The 19,378-nt window shown below is 35.0% G+C and overlaps 3 protein-coding genes across 4 annotated transcripts; 1 reads left to right on the forward strand and 2 right to left on the reverse strand.

Moving 5' to 3' along the window:
* Positions 1-221: 221 nt before the first annotated feature.
* Positions 222-4,023, forward strand: LOC112706152 (2,3-bisphosphoglycerate-dependent phosphoglycerate mutase 1). The gene is made up of 9 exons (XM_025757304.3): positions 222-639; positions 862-1,141; positions 1,277-1,500; positions 1,780-1,898; positions 1,999-2,155; positions 2,327-2,428; positions 2,528-2,647; positions 3,553-3,609; positions 3,696-4,023. Exons 2-8 carry the CDS (start codon positions 865-867, stop codon positions 3,592-3,594), a joined length of 1,041 nt encoding a protein of 346 aa, XP_025613089.1. The 5' UTR covers positions 222-639; positions 862-864; the 3' UTR covers positions 3,595-3,609; positions 3,696-4,023.
* A 401-nt stretch (positions 4,024-4,424) lies between these two features.
* Positions 4,425-7,339, reverse strand: LOC112706153 (uncharacterized). Of its 2 annotated transcripts, none has more exons than XM_025757305.3 (6): positions 6,952-7,339; positions 6,206-6,292; positions 5,906-6,082; positions 5,438-5,536; positions 5,044-5,289; positions 4,425-4,931 (listed from the first exon to the last, which is right to left on the reverse strand). In XM_025757305.3, exons 2-6 carry the CDS (start codon positions 6,290-6,292, stop codon positions 4,623-4,625), a joined length of 918 nt encoding a protein of 305 aa, XP_025613090.1. In that variant the 5' UTR covers positions 6,952-7,339; the 3' UTR covers positions 4,425-4,622. The 2 variants fall into 2 exon arrangements, with proteins under 2 accessions (XP_025613090.1, XP_025613091.1); XM_025757306.3 differs by having other exon boundaries at positions 6,206-6,304.
* A 1,297-nt stretch (positions 7,340-8,636) lies between these two features.
* On the reverse strand, positions 8,637-19,155 carry LOC112706155 (probable beta-D-xylosidase 7). The gene is made up of 6 exons (XM_025757307.3): positions 18,471-19,155; positions 17,875-18,174; positions 17,263-17,432; positions 17,089-17,186; positions 9,487-10,260; positions 8,637-9,396 (listed from the first exon to the last, which is right to left on the reverse strand). The coding sequence occupies exons 1-6, from the start codon at positions 18,861-18,863 to the stop codon at positions 8,804-8,806; spliced, it is 2,328 nt and encodes a 775-aa protein (XP_025613092.1). The 5' UTR covers positions 18,864-19,155; the 3' UTR covers positions 8,637-8,803.
* Positions 19,156-19,378: the final 223 nt, after the last annotated feature.

A 19,378-nucleotide genomic window follows, 5' to 3' on the forward strand; every position in this document is an offset into this window, starting at 1 on the left:
AACATTTTTTATATTATTTTATCCTCTTTATTTTTACTCATCTATTACTTTATTAATTGATTATTGATAATAAAAAGCTAATTCTCCGATAAAATAAAAATAATTAATATTAATCATAAAACCAACAGTTGGAATTTTTAAGCATATTCGCAAGGATTATTCGTTTTATTGACGCAAGGGAGGAAAATAAACGAGTATATATACATCAGCACAAAAATAAAGTTCGGTATTACAAAGTTTCAAATTTGGCATTACAGTGTTTGTGGGATTTATTCAAACCAACCAACATTTCAAGCACTGTTGCGTTCATGCTTTGATGGAACTTGTAATATAAATATTAAATAACGTCACCTTCACCAACCCAACACCAAGCTGCGATTTCTTCTATAACTAACAATTTTGTCAGGTTTTTTTTTCTTTTTTGGCTGCCACCAAAAATCGACACCTGTACGGCTGTAACCACCACCTCACCTTGTATAACTCCGCCATCTTTTCTCCCTTGCATTAGAATAAGATTCTCTCTGTAATTAAAGCTTTACGCTACCTTCGTTGCATTGCCACCTCGTTTTTCTCGCCCGCCTAATTTTCGCTTCTATATATCAATCATTTCTCTCTTTTTCCTTATTCATTCCATCTCCGGTACGCTCATTTCATCTCTGCATAGATCTAAGTTTGATTACTTGTTTTTTATTTTTTTGATATCTAAGGTTTTTTTTTATGGATATTTTCTTCCTATGCGTTTGTGCGTTTTCTTGTTTCATTTGAATCATACGTGTTTGTGGATGAATCGAGAAACTGCTTTGGATTATTTGTGTAGGATAGCAGGGTTTAATTGGTATTGCTTTATTTTCAATGCTTCAGATAATGGCTGCTGAAGTGTATCGCCATGCTATTGGGACTTTTCAGTCTCATTCTTATGCCAACAATGTTAATCATAAGCAGAGGCTCAGGAACAATTTCGTGAGATTGGTGAATAACGATTCTGTGAGTAGCAATGTCTTGTTAAGCAGAGGAGCTAGGTATTCTAGCTGCAGTAACCGTCGCAGTGTTATTCGATCTTCGGCTTCTCAAACATCGGTGGCAGATCCAGTTTCATTATCCCCTTCGAGAACCCCCACCACTGACACTAACAAGAAATCAAGTAAGATAGATACTCCTTTTGGTAATTTGAAATCTATATCTATTACTAGACATTCATGTGTGCAAAACAGTGAAACATTCAAGAATTTTAGGGTCTAAAGTTAACTAATTGATGTTCAATATGTTTCTATTTCAGATGAAGCGGCTTTGATCCTCATTCGGCATGGTGAGTCGCTGTGGAATGAAAAGAACTTATTCACAGGTTGTGTTGATGTTCCACTAAGCAAGAAGGGCATAGATGAGGCAATAGAAGCTGGCAAAAGAATTAGCAGCATTCCAGTTGATGTGATATTTACATCTGCTTTGATTCGGGCACAAATGACAGCCATGCTTGCCATGACCCAGCATCGTCGTAAGAAGGTAAAAAAGAATGGAAAACTATCTTATGGTGTCAAAAAAATCTCATTATTAGAAGGCTTAGGGCATATTAGGAACTAGGAAGCATGGCAATGGCATGCTCCAAAATCACTGCTAAGCTGAAACTAACCGAGAAAGTTAGGTAATCGATAAATTGACATGTAATGCTCTGGTTATTGCTCATTATGCATATACTGGCATACTGAACTTTTGTTGTTTACACAATTTGAAGAACTATTTAAAGTTCAATTTATAAGCTGTTAACCATAAAAATTCCTTCAGGTGCCTATCATCATTCATAATGAAAGTGAACAAGCAAGGCAATGGAGTCAAGTTTTTAGTGAAGACACTAAAAAACAGTCTATAGCAGTCATAGCATCATGGCAATTAAATGAAAGAATGTAGTAATCTTTTTCCTTATTTTTGCTTTTAGTTCCTGCTTTACAATGTCGAGAATATTGTTGAGATCTAATCAGCATTTTGTAATCGTTATCATTTCAGGTATGGGGAATTACAGGGTCTCAATAAACAAGAAACAGCTGACAGATATGGAAAAGAGCAAGTCCATGAGTGGCGCAGAAGCTATGACACACCTCCTCCCAATGGAGAAAGTTTGGAAATGTGTGCTGAAAGAGCAGTTGCCTATTTTAGAGACCAAGTAAGTGAAAGTTTAGTTTTGATGTTATATGTGCTATACCAAGTAACTTCAACACTATATGTGCTAGACAAGAAGTATTTGGTTTGATTCATTGTATGGTTGAATTTCTGCTGTGGCAGAAGTGATCATTTGACATTGACAAGGGATTGTTCCATTGACTTTGTGCTGCAGATTGAACCTCAACTTTTATCTGGAAAGAATGTTATGATTGCTGCCCACGGAAACTCCCTGAGATCCATTATCATGTATCTGGACAAGTTAACTTCCCAAGAGGTAATTGGAGTATGCTGAGTTATGGTGCCTCAGGTTCATATATCACACTAAATGGTGATTATTTATTTATTTAGTGTTTTCCTTCTAACCTTTCTATAGGTCATTAGTTTGGAACTGTCAACTGGAATTCCCATGCTGTATATTTTCAAAGAGGGAAGATTCATTAGGAGGGGGAGTCCCATAGGACCACAGGAAGCTGGGGTTTATGCTTACACCAAGGTATCTAGTTCATATCAGCTTTTATATTTCAACCTTTTTTAATCTTCTAAAAAAAAATTTCTTCATCATAGAGGATTTGATTTAAAGATAGATATCAGTCGCCTAGAATGCCGCAAGTGCAATGTCACTTGTATTACACAAGAAATATAAAGAATATAACATCTATAAATCCATATAGTTTGGCTTGTGAATTGTTGATGTTATTTTTCTTGTCTTTATGTGCTATGCTATAACGATTGATATTGACAAATGACAGATGTCCTAATTGCCAAAGTAAGTAAACTTTGCTGTTATAATTGTACCCAGCAACCAAATCTAAGATTAAATATGGATTTCTTAGTGGGATGAAAGTTGAATTTCATTATTGATGCCTTTCATTTGAATCTTACAAGTTTTTGTGTATATAAGTAGTATCAGGTTATATTCTTCCAGTTTGAGCCCTGCTACATTTTGTGAGTAATTTTAAGCTTCACCTTTATTTTTAGGAAGTCCATAGACAAATGTAATTCTGATAAGGAAGTTGCAATGATATTCCTGGTTAAAATATTTCATTTTTCTTCAATCAGTGTGTTTGATACTTTGTTATTAACAAAACGTAGTTAATAGTTGACAATTATCAGTGAAGAAACTCTTATAATAGTAAATACAGTAATATTTACTGCTTTTTTGCAACGCATAAAAAAGGTGGCTTCGTCAAACTTCTGACTGGATTTTGTTGTCTTGCTTCTGTAATCTATTGTTAGTGATTACTTGTGAGTCATCTGCTATTTTGATTGATCCCCTATTATGAGTTCCATTATTCGTTCTTCAATTTTCCTTCCCCAGGGATGAAGCTCTATTGTTTGTTCTATTCATTCTTCTATCCTTCATCTTTAACTAATTCTAACTTTATATTTTGGTCACAGCGATTGGCTCTTTACAGACAGAAGTTGGATGAGATGTTCTAATGATATGTTTTCTTGGTAAACACTCAATACTTCTTTTCAATTTCATATTTTCATTCGTCTCTCTCCATATACTGAATCCAATTCTCTTTTGACTATTTCAGGAGATACAATATTCACCATTAATCAGCATTATAGCAGTTGAATCACATACAAAGGGGGTAGCGTGAATATTTTCACTTGCCCTAAAACAAGGTTGTTTTGGATTTTTTTTAGTAAAGTTTTGAAGCCGTGTATTTGGGAGAAACTCTCTCATTCTTAGGTATATTTATATCGTATGGTTAGCAATTGTTTCCATGTGACTGTTGTAGTATGAGTATGATAGTCATGTAATATTTTCAGTTCGGATTCATTCTTATATAATTGTAAATGAGTTGTAATGTGGACTTCTATTGGATATATAATTAATGTTTCATTATTGAAAGTTTGAAACTAGTTATTCCAAAGTACTCTTAGAACATCATTTTAACTCATTTCTCATGCAGTTGAGGATTAAACGCTATTTCCGGTTTTACACAAAGCTGTTTTGTGCCTGTTTTATTGAAGAATATTGAAAATTTTGAACAATGTAAAATAACTCAAATAGAACTTTTTCATTTCTTTTCTAGCAAAACACTTTGCAGGTTATCTATATCTTAGTGTTTCATGGTCTATACTCTGTATTTTTTTTCCATGAAACATTTGCTACGCATTCAATCATCAATACTACATAATCAGGAAAAAAAGAAGCTCCAAGCCCAAAAAAAAAAAAAGGGTCGAAGCTTGCTATCCCAAATATTTTTTTGTTTTTATTTTTATTTTTTAAAAAAGAAAAGAAAAGAGGGCACTTAAACTACCATGTAAAATTACATTTTTGTTAGTCTGATAAACTCATGAAATCCAACATAAAGTTCACATTAAGCTTATAATATCCAACATAAAGTAACGTTTTGGCATCTTGCCACATATTACAGTTGACTCAGAACTTCTTAAAAGACTACAGGTATAGTGTAACAGTTTTTTACCTTCATTAACCAAGATATTAGGAACATTCAATTCTCTGTGTTAGAACCATCAGAATCTGGATCTAAACTGGTTGAGTCTGAAGAACTTGCACTGTGTGACACTGATGATGATGGAGTCTTTACCAGTGCCCAGAAAGAGGCAACCTTCTTATCCTGCTCTTTCATTCTCTCAGCATATTTTACTATATCAAATCCAGTGTCATTGTTCCCACCAAATGCAGAATCGAGTTGATCCATATCGAACAAATCCTCTATCATCTTCTTGGTGTTGTGATCGTTTGAGTAACCGAACTTAATTCTGTTGTAAGTCTTGGACTCTAACAGAGGCTTCACCATCTGCAGCAATTCACTGTTAGCTTTGACATCACAAGATGTTACTATATTTATGACCATAACTATCAAAACCTGTTAGTTAGTTAGTTAGTTAGTTAGTTAGTTAGTTAGTTACCGCATAGAATGGCCGGAAGATCCTAGGTGCATTATACATAAATCCCAAACCAAGGCGCTCTGGATAATATTCTTGTAATATAAAAGCAGTTTCACGTGTGATCTTGAATGAAAGGTTTGCCAAAGTGTAACCCTGGAAATCAACCAGCCAAACTATCTCTTCTTGATTTGGTGGAAGATTGAATATGGCATTCTCTATGCAGTATACAAAATACATAATCTGTTCTTTTATATCATGTGTACTTCTCTGTCCAAATAAACACAAGTATATTAGAGAAATAAGAAATGCATAAAATCGTTAGATGAAAATTTAGTCAAATATATCAAATTATCTAACAGTTCTCAACTATCAACTTCAGTAAAAAGAAAGTAATTGACTCTTAGTGAAGTTTAACCTGGCGACTAGGCCTCATTACTAGGACTGTCCTACCATGCCTGTCATAGTAACCTGGCATATAAATCTTCCCAGTCTCTGCATCATTAGCAACATCTTCCTGCACCAAGAAGGAAAATAAAAAGGGTTGAATAATGAATATTGACCCAAGTCTCTATTAGAAAATGGGAACAAAATCAAGAAAACATTAGAAAGGATTAGAAAAAAAAAAATCAATGTAATTTATTATGATATTATTCTATAACAAGTGTACTTTTAGTGTACTCTTAGTCTATATATTGATAAGAACTTGTAATCATAGATGAAAAATATGAATAATAAAAATAATATTTTTTTAAATAATTCTTCGTTTTTTTTTAACTCTTTGTATTGTAGTAACAGTCTTTATGTTGGGAACGCAGCAAATTTATAAGCAAAGCAATACTAGCAATATTGGCATATAAGAAACTACGAGATAGAAGTGACTCACCCAACGTATCTCTTCAGGTTTGTATTCTTCTCTCCATTTCAGGCTCCGCTGCAGCATTTGTGTTGCCTTCTTCACATTCCAGTTTTTGGATCTCAAATACCTTGATATGGATAAATCACTGCAATAAACAGATGCCTTTGCTGATAATGGACCTATCAACCTTCTCACCTCATTGATCTGCAAGCAACCAAGTTATTATATTCAAACTTTATCGACCTATTCGGTTGTATTTCTATTTTTTTTTTCTTCGCAAAATTACTAAAAATAAAAGCAGAAAGCGATTTTTTAAAGCTAACGTACCTTTTCTTGCTCTTCTTGTGATATTGATATTTTCTCATGGCCTTTATAGACGGTACTACTGTTTCTATGATCCACACTACTCATCATCTGAAAGACTTTCTAAAGGTTATAACAATGATTAATGAACAATGCAAAGGTCAGTAACATATAAAGCAAACTATGATTTTTTGGTATAAATTAACAATGAACAATTTAGGTGTAGTTTATTTTGCTTTGCCTATGATTTGTTCGTTGAAATATAGGTTTATATTTATAGCCACTTAAGTCAAATTACCTTAGTATGTGGTTAATTAACAAAACTTGATTTCACAGTACTAGTATGTTCTATGTAGACTTAGTTAGCAAGTTAGTTTCATCCGTTAAGACTTAAGAGTAGTTATAAGTTATAACCTTTCTTGTACGTATAAACCTTACTTACCTAGTAAACAATTCATACCGTATTACCATACATTTAGATCTGAACAAATTTGAAGATCCATACAAATAAGAAAGCAAAACCCACGATTTAAGAAAACATAAACATATTAAGGAATTAATAAGTTCTATGTGATTATACAATAAACTATATATTATATATAATTTTTTTACCCTCCTATAGTTCTATCATATTAGAATACATATCATTAACATTTCACTTCTTTTTTAAGGTATGTACAAAAGTAGATATGACTAACATGAAAGTGAAGAATGGAAAGCAAAGAAAGAAGAAGCAGAGAGAAATATATACACACAATGAAAAATGGTACCTGGGGACCAAGAAGCTGGATTCCAAAATGCAAGAAACAAGAAAAAACACAACCTTATCCCTCCCTTAAACTGTGGATGGAGAACTATGTATGTATCAATGTATGGGTTCTTGTACTTATATGTAGTATGTCACTCACTATCACTGTCACAAACTCAATCATGCATTAAAATAAATAGTGACACGGTTGCGTTGCCACCCCATATAATAGCTATTTCTGGCTCATGGAACAACATATATCATCCTCCATTATTCAATCAACTATTCACATGTCATATTATCATAAGAAATTGAAGTTAACATTCTGGATTGATATTAATTTAAAGTCTTGGCAGTTTTTGTTACTAGTAGCTTCAAAATATTCAAAGAACTCTATTTAGAAAATTGATGCATGTGTAAGTGTAACATACATGTTATAAGATAGCAACAACCAACCATACGCTTTTAAGTTTTGGGTTTACTTTTCTGAAACTATAAACGAGAAAAGGACACGTTCACTGGATGCACATTAATACTCCATCTACCAACTTTAAATAGTTATGTTGGGGTGGTTGATGATTGCATTTTTTTTTTAAATACTTCTGTGTAAATCAAATTTGGATTTTAGAGAACACTTGATTCTTGTTTTGCTACGTGGATAAACATTTAGCAAGCGAGAAAGCAATTTAAGATCCTAAAATACTCATTCATTTTCAAAAGAAGAATGAAAGTTTATACAATATAAAGGTGGATTTTAGTATGATTAAACTACGGTGCTTACGGTGATTATATAAATATTATTAAAATTAAAGTCTAGTCGGCAAAAGATAGATGAAGGTCTATGTCTCTTAATTAATTTTTGATGGAAATTTGACTTTACGTGAAGTTGATAATTGAGAGCCGTTTGATGATTTGACTGATTTGATTAAATTTTCATCTGACGACTTTCAGTTATTAACTTCATGTGAAGTCGACTGCACCTGAATTTTCACCATTCTATCCAAAAAATTAGTTATTAGACTTTTGACTTGATGGATACTCTAATACAAATTTTTTTTTTTATAATTTGATAATATATTTTTAAATAATATTTATTAATATTACTTTAATTTTAACCTACTTTTTAAAATCCCATAGTCATCGTAGTCACTGCCCTAATATTAGTGAAACCTATCATGCAAATTATTGTAAGAATGTTTGATGCAAGCTGTCAATTTATCCATGGCTTCTTATGTGAAAGGTGAGTGGTCAATTGTTTTTTCTTATAAGCTTCATCATACTAATTCTTATTAAAATATCAACCATACGAATTCTGAACAAGACATTTAGTCATGTGGGACATTCCTTGGTCGACTTTATCAATTATTAAGATTCGCATCAAACATATATATTCCATTTGTTACAAAATAATATTTACCATTGAAATATTAATTCGGGTTTAGATATATAATCCATCTAAAATTATTTTTATAGCTAAAAAATAATAAAAATATTATTTATACACTAAAATAATAAAATCAGACCCTAACTATCAATGTATTTATATATAAATACATGTATAATTTAATTTATTTTTAATATGTATTTATATTTCAACGTATATTTTATATTAATGATTGATTTTAGTGTAATGGACTATTCAAATAATAATACATAAATAATTAGAACAAACTTCTAAGAAGTTAATTAAACATCTCAACAACTTGCTTCACAAAAAAGAGACTTCTTCTTTGACCATAATGATATAATTAAGAAGCAGATCAAATTATGAATTGTGATGCATTTAGTTTAGTAGTCTATAAATAACCACTTCACTTTGGCACCAACTTAGGTTTGACCTTATTGAAGAATTATGAATCTTTGGCATTTAGAGTTCAAACAATGACATGAATTGGGTACTCAACATCACCTACAAGCAACAAATGAGATCCTTCTTCAATTACCAATGAACCTTCCTCATTTGCACTACTCATATGCTCACAAGGACTTAGTTCAAATCCAACATGAACCTTTTCCCCTGCATCCAACAACACACTCTCAAAACCAACCAACTGTTTCATAGGATTCCCATTCCCCTGTCTCCCATGTTTCAAGAACAGCAACACAGGATGTTTCCCAACCATGCTTCCATGGTTCTGAACTCCCACAGTCACCGAAACCGCCATGCTTTTGCAAGCTTCTTCGCTCAACTCTGAGACTAACTTGTACCTCAAGGTTTCTGACGAGTTTTGTAGCATGAAATGAGTGGATGAAGGGCTGAAGTGGAGCTTGTCGCGCGTGACGGAAACAAATTCATAGGAGTATTTGGTGTAGCTTAGGCCAAAGCCGAATTCATAGACCTTAGGACCTGTGTAGAATCTATATGTTCTACCAGGGTAGCCTGATGAAGGATCAGCACGCATCCTCATGTCTGTCATTGGTACTTTTATGTAATCTTTTGGGTACCAAGTTATTGGTAATCTTCCTCCTGCATTGCATTGAACACATAAATATTGTTAAGTTGAAATTAACAGAAATAGTTTCATGACATGATATCAGAACGCTGATATTAACTAACCTGGGTTATGGTCACCAAAGATGATCTGAGCAAGTGCAATGGCGCCAAGTTCCCCGGGATAACCAGCCCATAGAATTCCTCCAACTTTGTTATTATACTTGGCGGAAGAGATATCCACCGGGCCTCCGCAGAGAAGCACCAAAATAACGGGCTTCTTAGAAGCTTTAGCGACGGCATTGATGAGTTCAAGTTGCTTGCCGGGCAAGTCAAGGTGAACGCGATCGCGCTCCTCCTTCTCCTGACTCTGATCCAACCCCATAACCATGACAACATAATCCACTTTGCTGGCAAGTTGAACAGCCTGGTCTATGTGGGCAAAAGGGCACTTGGCGCCGCCGTCGCATCCGGGGTGGTAGAGAGTGTCCTTAACATAATGCTGGAAGCCCTGCAACAAAGTGAGTTGGTTGCAGGGAGGGCCAGCATAGTTTCCAAGAAGGGTTAGAGGGGAAGCATTGGCGTTGGGGCCGATGACGGCGAGGGAGATAGGAGGGTTTGTCTTAGGAAGTGGGAGGAGGGAGTGTTGGTTCTTCAAGAGGACAATGCCGTTTCTTGCTGCCTCCAGGGCTAAGTAGCGGTGTTCCTTGGAACACACGTTGTTGGGTCCAATGAACCCAAATGGGAGCTTGGTTGGATCTCCATCAAATAGTCCTAACCTCATTCTGATTGAGAACAGATTGTGAAGGGCGCGGTCTATTTCAGATGTAGCTAACTTTTTCTTCAATACTGCTGATTTAGCATGCTCTGTCAAATAGCTTCCGCATTCCACATCCATACCTGAAAATTTTCAGCTCTTATTTTAAAGTTATGGGCTCAAGCCATGGAATCAGATCATTTAGATTATTTACATTGCATTTTTTTGGTACAGTCTCAATTTTGTTTTAATGCAGGATATTTGTGTATCTATCTATCTCTTTATTATTAATTAGATGATTACTCATGTAAGGGTGGCAAGCGGGGAAATCCGTCTTACCCCGTCGAAAGTCCGCTTTTTGGTGGGTTGGCTCGTCCCGCCCTACCTAGTGAGGCAGTTCTAAAATTCTATCCTATTTTGTCTAATTATGGATTAACCAGCCAAATTTTTTTTTTTTTTTTTACTATTAACTATTAAATAATATATATAACTTTACAATCATTTTAATAAATTTATAATTTCTAAAGATATAAAAAAATTATAATTTTTATATTCACAAATATTAAAGTCTTTGTAATTATAAATATCTAATAAACATAATTATAAACCAAGTTTTTATCCAAAACATAATTATAAATATTATTTCTAAAGTAAAATAAACATAATGCAAAACACTTAATTTTCATCTTCATTCTCTTGTAAGTTGGGTTGGGAGAAGTTCGGTTTTAGCAAAAAAAAATCACAAAAATACCTCATTGCCACAAAAACACTAAGCTTGGCGGGAAAGCCCGTCTCGCCCTACCAAAGCCTGCAGTTTAAGCAGTGCAGATTAGGCAGGCTTTTATTATTTGGCACTCCCAATTTTTCAACCTAACTCACTTTTTTTTTGCAGATTACGCGAGCCGGTGCGACGGATTTATGCTCGTTTACCACCCCTATACTCATGTAAAGAATTCTTCATATAAAGATAGTAATTAAAATATTAAAACGTATTATGTTAGTCAAATATTTAAATATATTAAATATTTAACAATTTTTAATTATTATCTTTATATAAAAATATTCATTCATTAATTATATAGTTGTAGTTTAACAAAAATATTATTTGTATATTTAAATTAACCACTAAAATCAGCAATATATATTTATGTATAAGTATATATATTATTTAACTAACTTTGATGTATTTTATATTTCAATATATATTATATATTAGTAGCTGATTTTAATATACATATAACATAGTTGAATATTAATTACTCAAAGAAACAGAATGCTTAATTTAATGTTTAATCAATAAAATATCGTCCTATGTGGCTATTACTATTTGGGGACCGTAATTGTTGATGTATTGATTTTATTTAATGAGTAAAGGACAAATAGGTCGTTGACTTTTTTTTCGGATATTTTCGTCCTTAAGGAACGAAAATACATTCAAGTCCCTCACCCCTGAAAAATGTGGACATTTCAACCCTTCCATTTAATTCAGGCATTTGGGCTAGACGGAAAACGCTAACCTGACAGAGGTGGCGCTGACCTGGCCGTTACGAAGCCCGCATGGCACGGAGCTTTTCGAAACAGGACACATAAGTCCCTGGAGACAAAAACGACGCCGTTTTGTTACCTTTCCCAATCTTTCAAATTTTTCTGCTCTAATTCCTCGTCTGCACGGAAATGGTGAAGTGGGTGTTGTGGGGAGTGGAGGAAGAAAGGAAATTCTTCCTTCCATAGCATCTGAAAGAGTATCATCAAGTTGGAGAAGAAGTGGAGGTGGAAAAAGAGAAAAGAAATCCTCATCCAACATCAAGTGCTTTTATTAGAAAAGATTGAACACAAGCTTGAAAAAACAGAGTGAATCCGGGTTTAGAGTGCTCCAATCCGTTATCAGGTTGAGCCCTGAGTTCTACTCGGGAATGGAGAGCACCACCCTCTACCATGACGGCAGCGACAGTGACTTTCCAACTTGGAGGATTGATGGTCTTCAATGAACTACTTCCATGGAAACAAGACCAAAGCAAAAAAAAAAAAAAGCGAAAATTAGATTTGAATTACTTACTCCACCAGATCCAATGACAGAGAAAAGTGAATCACCTCCGTGATCGAGCGAAACAATGACCACAAACAACATTTAGTCCAAAATTTGTTAGCTAAACAAGTGAAAAATAAAGGGAAGATTCAATTTAATTCAATTCATGCTATTTATCTTAAGTAAATACATAATTCAGGTCATTGATTACAAATGAGTTCAAAGAGAGCCACAAAAACCACATCTTAGGACTTAACTTACAAGATGATTTTAACTTAAAATCTGATTAATATAACTAAGAACACTATCATGTATACCTAACAATAACATTGTTGCATTGCATTAACATGCCACATGATAAATATATAATCTTTTCTGAAAACTTATCAGTTTTTGGATAAGGATGCTTCAAGCTTTTTCTTCAATTGTATTGCAACAACCTTGCTGTCTTGCGCTCTTATGGAGAATGTATGAATCATCTTTTCCTCCGATGTTGAAACACCTGACTCTGGAACCATGATTTGATGCTCCTGTAATGTCTTAATGACTCTGGAAACCGGGTGGAGATCTAAGGGGCAACTTACTCGCACCAAATGCTGTCCTGACCAAATCCAAAACACCCTGGTCTTCTGGCACTGTTTTCACGGAACCAAGCTCAACAACTCCGGCTTTAAGAGGCACAAAAACAACCGTTTGAAGACCAGCTGATCTCCCAAGAAATGATCTTGATTCTAGTTGGTTTGAACAGTTAGCTGAATCAGAAATCCAAATTGATTTGCTAGACTTGAAAGAGCCACCAGGGGCGAATCGAAACCAAATATATAATACTGAGGCCAAGTAAAACATATGCAAATCCGAAACCCTATCTAATCTTGCATAATTCGCCTCTTTTGACACAGAGCAAGCAAAGTATGCATCAAGCTTCTGCAGCACCTTCTTTTGTAGCTCCTCTTCATCACCCTTACTAACTCCACTCCAATCCCCTTCAGATCCTTCCTCACCAGCTCTGCCCCCTTTAGGATCGCAGCATTGGCTGTCGCCCCAAATCAAGGCGGAGCCACTAGATTTCAGCCCAGCAACCTGCCAAAAAACAACATAATTCCACTTGGAACCCTCTAACACCCTTGTCTTCATCACTCACACAAAACACAGATTCCACTTCTTCTCCAACTTGATAATACTCCTTCAGATGCTATGGAAGGAAGAATTTCCTTTCTTCCTCCACTCCCCACAATACCCACTTCGTCGTTTCTGTGCAGACAGGGATTAGGGCAGAAAAATTTGAAAGATTGGGAGAGGTAACAAAACGGGGTCGTTTTTGTCTCCAGGGACTTACGTGTTCTGTTTCGAAAAGCTCCCTGCCACGTGGGCTCCATAACGGCCAGGTCAGCGCCACCTCTGCCAGGTCAACGTTTTCTATCCAGCTCAAACGCCTGAATTAAACAAAAGGGTTGAAATGTCCACGTTTTTCGGGAGTGAGGGACTTGAATATATTTTTTGTTCCTTGAGGATGAAAATGTCCGCGAAAAAAAAGGTTAGGGACCTATTTGTCTTTTACTCTTATTTAATTTAATGGAATAGGAGTGAGTTGGTGCAATATAATCATAGGAGACAAATCATTGCATATCATGCAAATCCAGTTTAACCAATTTCTTACTTGTCTTGATGCTAAGGAAGTATAGATATCGCGGTGGTCCGGAATTTTTTCTTGACAACGTTACATGAATGGACTTTCACCAAATTATGGAAGAACATGCCATTTTGGTTTTCCCGGACCGAATGAGGCTAAATATTTTAACCCGGGAGATTAGGGTAAAGCCATTTGGTTAGGCCCAAAAAATATCTTAAACTTAGGTCTATGAAACACTATTAATTGGAGTCAAGTCTTAAATTGGTTCCTGAAATTACACTCAAACTTTAAAATGGTCTTTGAAATTAATAGTTATTCAATTTTATCTTTGAACTTACACTCTAAGACTCATACTAGTTCCTAAGGCACTTTTTGTTTATCGAAATAATAAAAACGACGTCGTTTTTATTTATTAAAAAAGAGAAGAAGAAAAATAGACTTCTCTTTCTTTTTCCCAACCCTTTCCTAGTTTCCCTTTTCTTTTCCCTTCCACACTCCCTTTTTCCTTTTCCAACCCTTCCCCAGTTCCCTTTTTCCTTTTCCTTTCACACTCCTCTTCTCCAACCCTTTCCCAGTCCCTTCCCTAATTTGAGGCCTTTCTCCTTTCCCAATCTAAGACCCTTTCCCTCCCCTTCTCCAATTCGAGGCCTCTGCCACCACCTCTCGTCGGCTTCTGTCACGGCGCTACGCTGCTCGCTGCCTTTTTCACTGGTTGCATAAAATTTTGAACTTAATAAATGAATTTTGTAGTTTAAGTAAAAGATGACTTTGAATTGAGTTTGTTGAAATGGTGTGTATTGATGAGTAATAAGAATATTTAGTTAATTCATCTATGGAAATTGATGGTTGGTTGTATATGAAGTAAAAACAAAATGAAGTAATGGAGGAATCAATTTTGAGATCAAAGAGGCAGAGGGAGATTGAGAGGAGACAAGAGAAGAGGGAGAGGCAGAAAGAGATAGAGAGAAGACAAGAGTGTAAGAGACAAGGTTGGGGAAGGGGGGAGTGCGGCGCGGCGAGGCACCGTGACGGAGGCCGGCGAGAAGTGGCAACAAAGAGAAAGGAGAAGGGAAGGGGAAGGAGAAAGGGTTTGGGTTAGGGAAGGGGAGGCTCAGGTTTTCTTTTTTTTTTTTTTATAAATATAAAACGACGTCGTTTTAGTGTTCCGATGAACGGAAAGCGCATTAGGGACTCGTATGAGTCCCGGAGTGCAAGTTCGAGGACAAAATTGAGTAACTATTAACTTCAACGACCACTTTGAGGCTCAAGGACAACTTTAGGGACTACTTTGAGACTTAACACCTATTAATTGCTAGAGAGTTTTACTAGGTAGATAAAGGGAGGTGCGAACAACGTGAACAATGGACTGCACTTCAGGTCCACTAAAACAAAAACATTCTACTCCATTTATCCACCACTGTCCTAACTTCTCACCTTCTACCTTTCTCCCCTTTTACTATAGCCGCTTCACTCCTCCTTGTCTGTCGCGCCGTCACCAATGCACTTGACCGCCGCCACCATCTGAAGAAGCAACGCGCCGCACTACCGATGTACCTTCTTCTCCTATGCGTCGCGTCGCTCCTGTGCTCCCTGCAACCGACGCCACTGTTGCACCTTCTTCTTCCCTGCATCGCACCCCCTGCACCTTTGTTCTTGCTTCTATGCTGCTGCGTCGTGTCTTTGCCACTTCCATTGCGTGTCACTTTACTTCATTCACTCAAATGGTATGACCCAAATAAACATTCACATCTTAGTGAAAAAAATCATCCGCATACATAGTAAAATAAACATTCTGCAGAGTATATGCATACGGAATCAAACAAATAAAGTAAAATATCAATGGTATACCCAAATAAACATTCACTTTAAAATAAAATAAAAAACATCTATATACATAATAAAATGAACATTCGACTTAGTTGATAAGAGTCGTAAACAACAACGACGACAAAAACGTAGAATCACGAAACAGCAGTGACTACAATTGCACAAGTATCGCAGAACAGCAACACTCTTAGACGGATAAACACCTCACATCAAAGCTCTCATCGGCTGTTTGTGTTAATTTAGTATATACGTTATTTGTCTATATTTTTTGTTTGTGTTATTTAATATATACGTTATTTGTGTTATTTAGTATATACATTAATTTGTTGTTTGTGTTACTTAGAATATGCGTTATTTCTCTATATTTTTTTTCATTGCTAAAACATACATACACGATGTTGTATAAGGAATTGATCATTATTGCCACTTGCAGGACCAAAAGCCACTGTGGTACGGCTGGCACACTATGCAAAGCCAACATTCAAAGAAATAAGAAAGTCTTCTCTGGAGTGAAGGCTCACAGAGTCACAGTTAAGGATTGAGTGCAGCAAATTTGAATCCTCTAAAGCCAGAACTCATAAATTAAAGAATTATTTATTATTAATTTTACAATTTTTATAAAATATATATTCTATTATCTTATTTAAAAATAATTAACTTTTTATTTTATTATTTTACTAACTTCTTTATTTAAAAGAGATCTTGATTCGAGTGCAACTGTTCCACATTTCCAATATAAAAAAGTTTCTACCGCTTATCTTATACAAAAAATTATCTGTAGTGTTAATTATTTTGTTAACTGTTGATATAACACAGTTTACTTCTTAAAATAATCTCTAACTTGGTGTATTTCACACTTGATTGGTTAACAGAGATAATGGCATAGCCGCATTGGGACAATAATAAATGGGACCACAATTTAAAATTGACAGATATATAACAGAAAATTATAAACAGATTAATATTCCACATAAATAATAAATAACTACAACTAATAATAAAAGGAAAGGAATTTTACTAACAAGCACATATACAAGCAAGCACATATACAAGTAGAAATGTTTTATGCAAGAAAAAAAAATTACATTTTTGAAACTTATAATAATCTTAATTAAATATATAAAAAAAAAATTTCTATAACACATCTCCACTTGTTAAACCAAATCCGAACAACAATAATAGAATAAGAAATGATGAATGTGAAGTGTGAGGTGGTGGTATGGACCAATGACCATGTCCTATGGGCCAAAGCACTATGACTTTCATACCCTAATTGGTAGCCTTAATAGTTGACATGATTAAAAAGCTACTACTATATAGCCCGTAAGCCGACAAAACTCAATAGTGACAAATACAATCAAAATTGAATTCATGCATATAGAATTAGTTAATAACATAATTAATTAAACTTTCCATTTTCCACTTTGAATTATAACCAACATTTTGACAGTTTATATGGCAGAATTATTATGAGTATGGAATAATTACCTGCCCGAAGGACATCGGAAACAGCATCCTCTGGTGATTTTGCATATCCTTGTTCATCATGTAAGAGGCTCACTGCTCCACAATCAGATGTAATATACCTGTTACATATATAAATTAATGAAGGGCGTTGAAGGCAGATATAGAAGCTCCCAAAAATAAGGAAGAATTAATTACCCATCGAAATCCCATTGTTTTCTTGCAATGTTGGTTAAGAGGTTGTAATCAGCACAATTTGGAACCCCATTGACACGGTTGTACGCACACATTATCCCACTTGCATGTCCTTCTTCTATGCAACTCTTAAATGGAGGCTGGTATGTGTCCGCTAGATCTTGCAAACTTACCTGAACCATTCATTATAATATTATTTTATTGCTTCCTTTTTTATTCACCGAAATCATGACTTAAAAAAGTGTTAGAATTGAGTCCCAATATCATAAAGGTCTTGTTTTTGTATAGATATGCTTTTTTCAAGAATTAATAAAAATTAAATTCAAGTAGGTAAAGTGTAACATCATATAGCATATAAATATTCACTTCCTCCCCATCGTTATTATATAGATAATTCTTCACTGATCCTCATACTAAAGTGTAAAGAATAACACCTTAAAAAGTAAAGACTAGTTAATTAATGAGGAATCATGGATAAAGTGAAAAATCAATTAGGCTATCAGAGACCATATATGTTTGTTTCTTCTTCACATAACATAATTAATTAATTAAACAATAAAATATGTTATGACAAGTAGAGAATCCAATGCAGAAAATAAAGAGAAGAAGACATACACGAGCATCAAAGACAAAGCGATTAACGCCCTTCCAGTTGTCCAAATCATAAGCAGTGAAATGCTTGCAACAAGCAGAAGCTTGTAAGTGGCCTCTGAGTGTTCCACCCTGAAAGGAGTCACCTTGAAGGCCTCTAACGTAGGAGACAGCATAGTTAGAAGTCATGAGTGGGTCTTCACCAGCTGTCTCTTGTCCTCTGCCCCATCTCGGGTCCCTAAAAATGTTTATGTTTGGTGCCCAAAATGTCATCCCTATTGCTTGCCCTGCATTGTATATTGCTCTTGCTTCTATCCCGATCGCCTTCATTCACACGCGCCCCCGCGCCCCCATTAGTTTGTTACAAAAACAAATCGTAAAAACTCACGTGCAATTAGTAGAGTTGATAGCTGAGACTTGTTAAATGATAAAAATCATGACGTGACATAGAATAATGCTACATAACATAATTTTTTTGAACAACGTGAATAACCGTCAATTAAATTAAAATACACTACCACTCCACAAAAATGTTAATGTTAGAATAAACATCTGTACACTTAATAAAATAAAAATCCGATATACTCATTATTCATATATTGTTTAGTAAAGTAACTCACGTGACCGATTCGGTACCAGAGGTGGGAGTCAAAAGTGGCAGCGGTGAGAATGACTTGGGGGAAGCTGGTGGCGGAAGTGATAGTGCCGTTGAAGAAGATGCCGCCGCCAATGCCGGCAACGCCGTGGAGTGCCTCGCTCCACCACTGGTAGCGGGGGATACCGAGGCGAGGAATGGGAGGGGCCTTGTTGACGAGTTGGGAGAGTTTCTCGTCCAATGTGAGTCTTGAGACGAGGTCTCTGACTCGCTGAGCGATTGGAAGCTTTGGATTGCAGAATGGGTAGGATCTTGTGGAAGGGTCTGAAAAGTCACAAGCAAATGGTGGTGGTGTTGCCTGGAGTTGGAAAAGGAGCAAGAAGGAGATTATGGTGAAGAGTAGTGGTGAGAGGGCCATGCTGTCATGTGAACTCACACTCACTCAGAAACAGAGTGGTATCCAGTTTATATAAAAGTGAAAAACAACTCTGTTCAGTGTGTGTCCATGTCAACAAACAATAATAATTCCATGCTTTTTTATTCAATCCAATCAAAACAAATGATCTATACTTTTCAATAAGTTTTTTTTTATCAACCGACAAAAAAGATAAAAAATAAAAAGAGATAAGAATTGATGATTGAATGTTACTAAGAAAAACTTAACCATTTGTATACACGGTTTGGCGTATCCTTATCCTTTAGTTTTTATTGGTTGGCAAAGCTCCGTTTAGGTAAATGAAAATAAAGAAAATAAGAATATTATTCGGATACCAAAATCTGTATCTAAATATATATATAATTTAATTTACATATTTATATTTTAATATATATTTTATATTAATATTAATTTTTATAATTAATTTTGATATACATGTAGCATAAATATAAGAATAATGATATGTAATTATGAAAAAATTATTATTTTTTACTATC

Source organism: Arachis hypogaea, chromosome 8, assembly GCF_003086295.3.
Source record: "Arachis hypogaea cultivar Tifrunner chromosome 8, arahy.Tifrunner.gnm2.J5K5, whole genome shotgun sequence".
NCBI classification, from domain to species: Eukaryota; Viridiplantae; Streptophyta; class Magnoliopsida; order Fabales; family Fabaceae; genus Arachis; species Arachis hypogaea.

Bases quoted from the DNA above. Each gene is read 5' to 3' on its own strand.
- LOC112706155 (XM_025757307.3), bottom strand. From the start codon at position 18,863: ATGGCCCTCTCACCACTACTCTTCACCATAATCTCCTTCTTGCTCCTT. The intron at 17,187-17,262 runs GTAATTAATTCT...TATATGTAACAG, and splicing joins AAACAATGGGATTTCGATGG to GTATATTACATCTGATTGTG. The intron at 10,261-17,088 runs GTAATTATTCCA...GAAAATTTTCAG, and splicing joins TTCCGATGTCCTTCGGGCAG to GTATGGATGTGGAATGCGGA.
- LOC112706153 (XM_025757305.3), bottom strand. From the start codon at position 6,292: ATGATGAGTAGTGTGGATCATAGAAACAGTAGTACCGTCTATAAAGGC. The intron at 5,537-5,905 runs GTGAGTCACTTC...TTCTTGGTGCAG, and splicing joins AACCTGAAGAGATACGTTGG to GAAGATGTTGCTAATGATGC. The intron at 4,932-5,043 runs GTAACTAACTAA...GAATTGCTGCAG, and splicing joins TCTTCCGGCCATTCTATGCG to ATGGTGAAGCCTCTGTTAGA.
- LOC112706152 (XM_025757304.3), top strand. From the start codon at position 865: ATGGCTGCTGAAGTGTATCGCCATGCTATTGGGACTTTTCAGTCTCAT. The intron at 1,501-1,779 runs GTAAAAAAGAAT...AAATTCCTTCAG, and splicing joins CCCAGCATCGTCGTAAGAAG to GTGCCTATCATCATTCATAA. The intron at 2,648-3,552 runs GTATCTAGTTCA...TTTTGGTCACAG, and splicing joins GGGTTTATGCTTACACCAAG to CGATTGGCTCTTTACAGACA.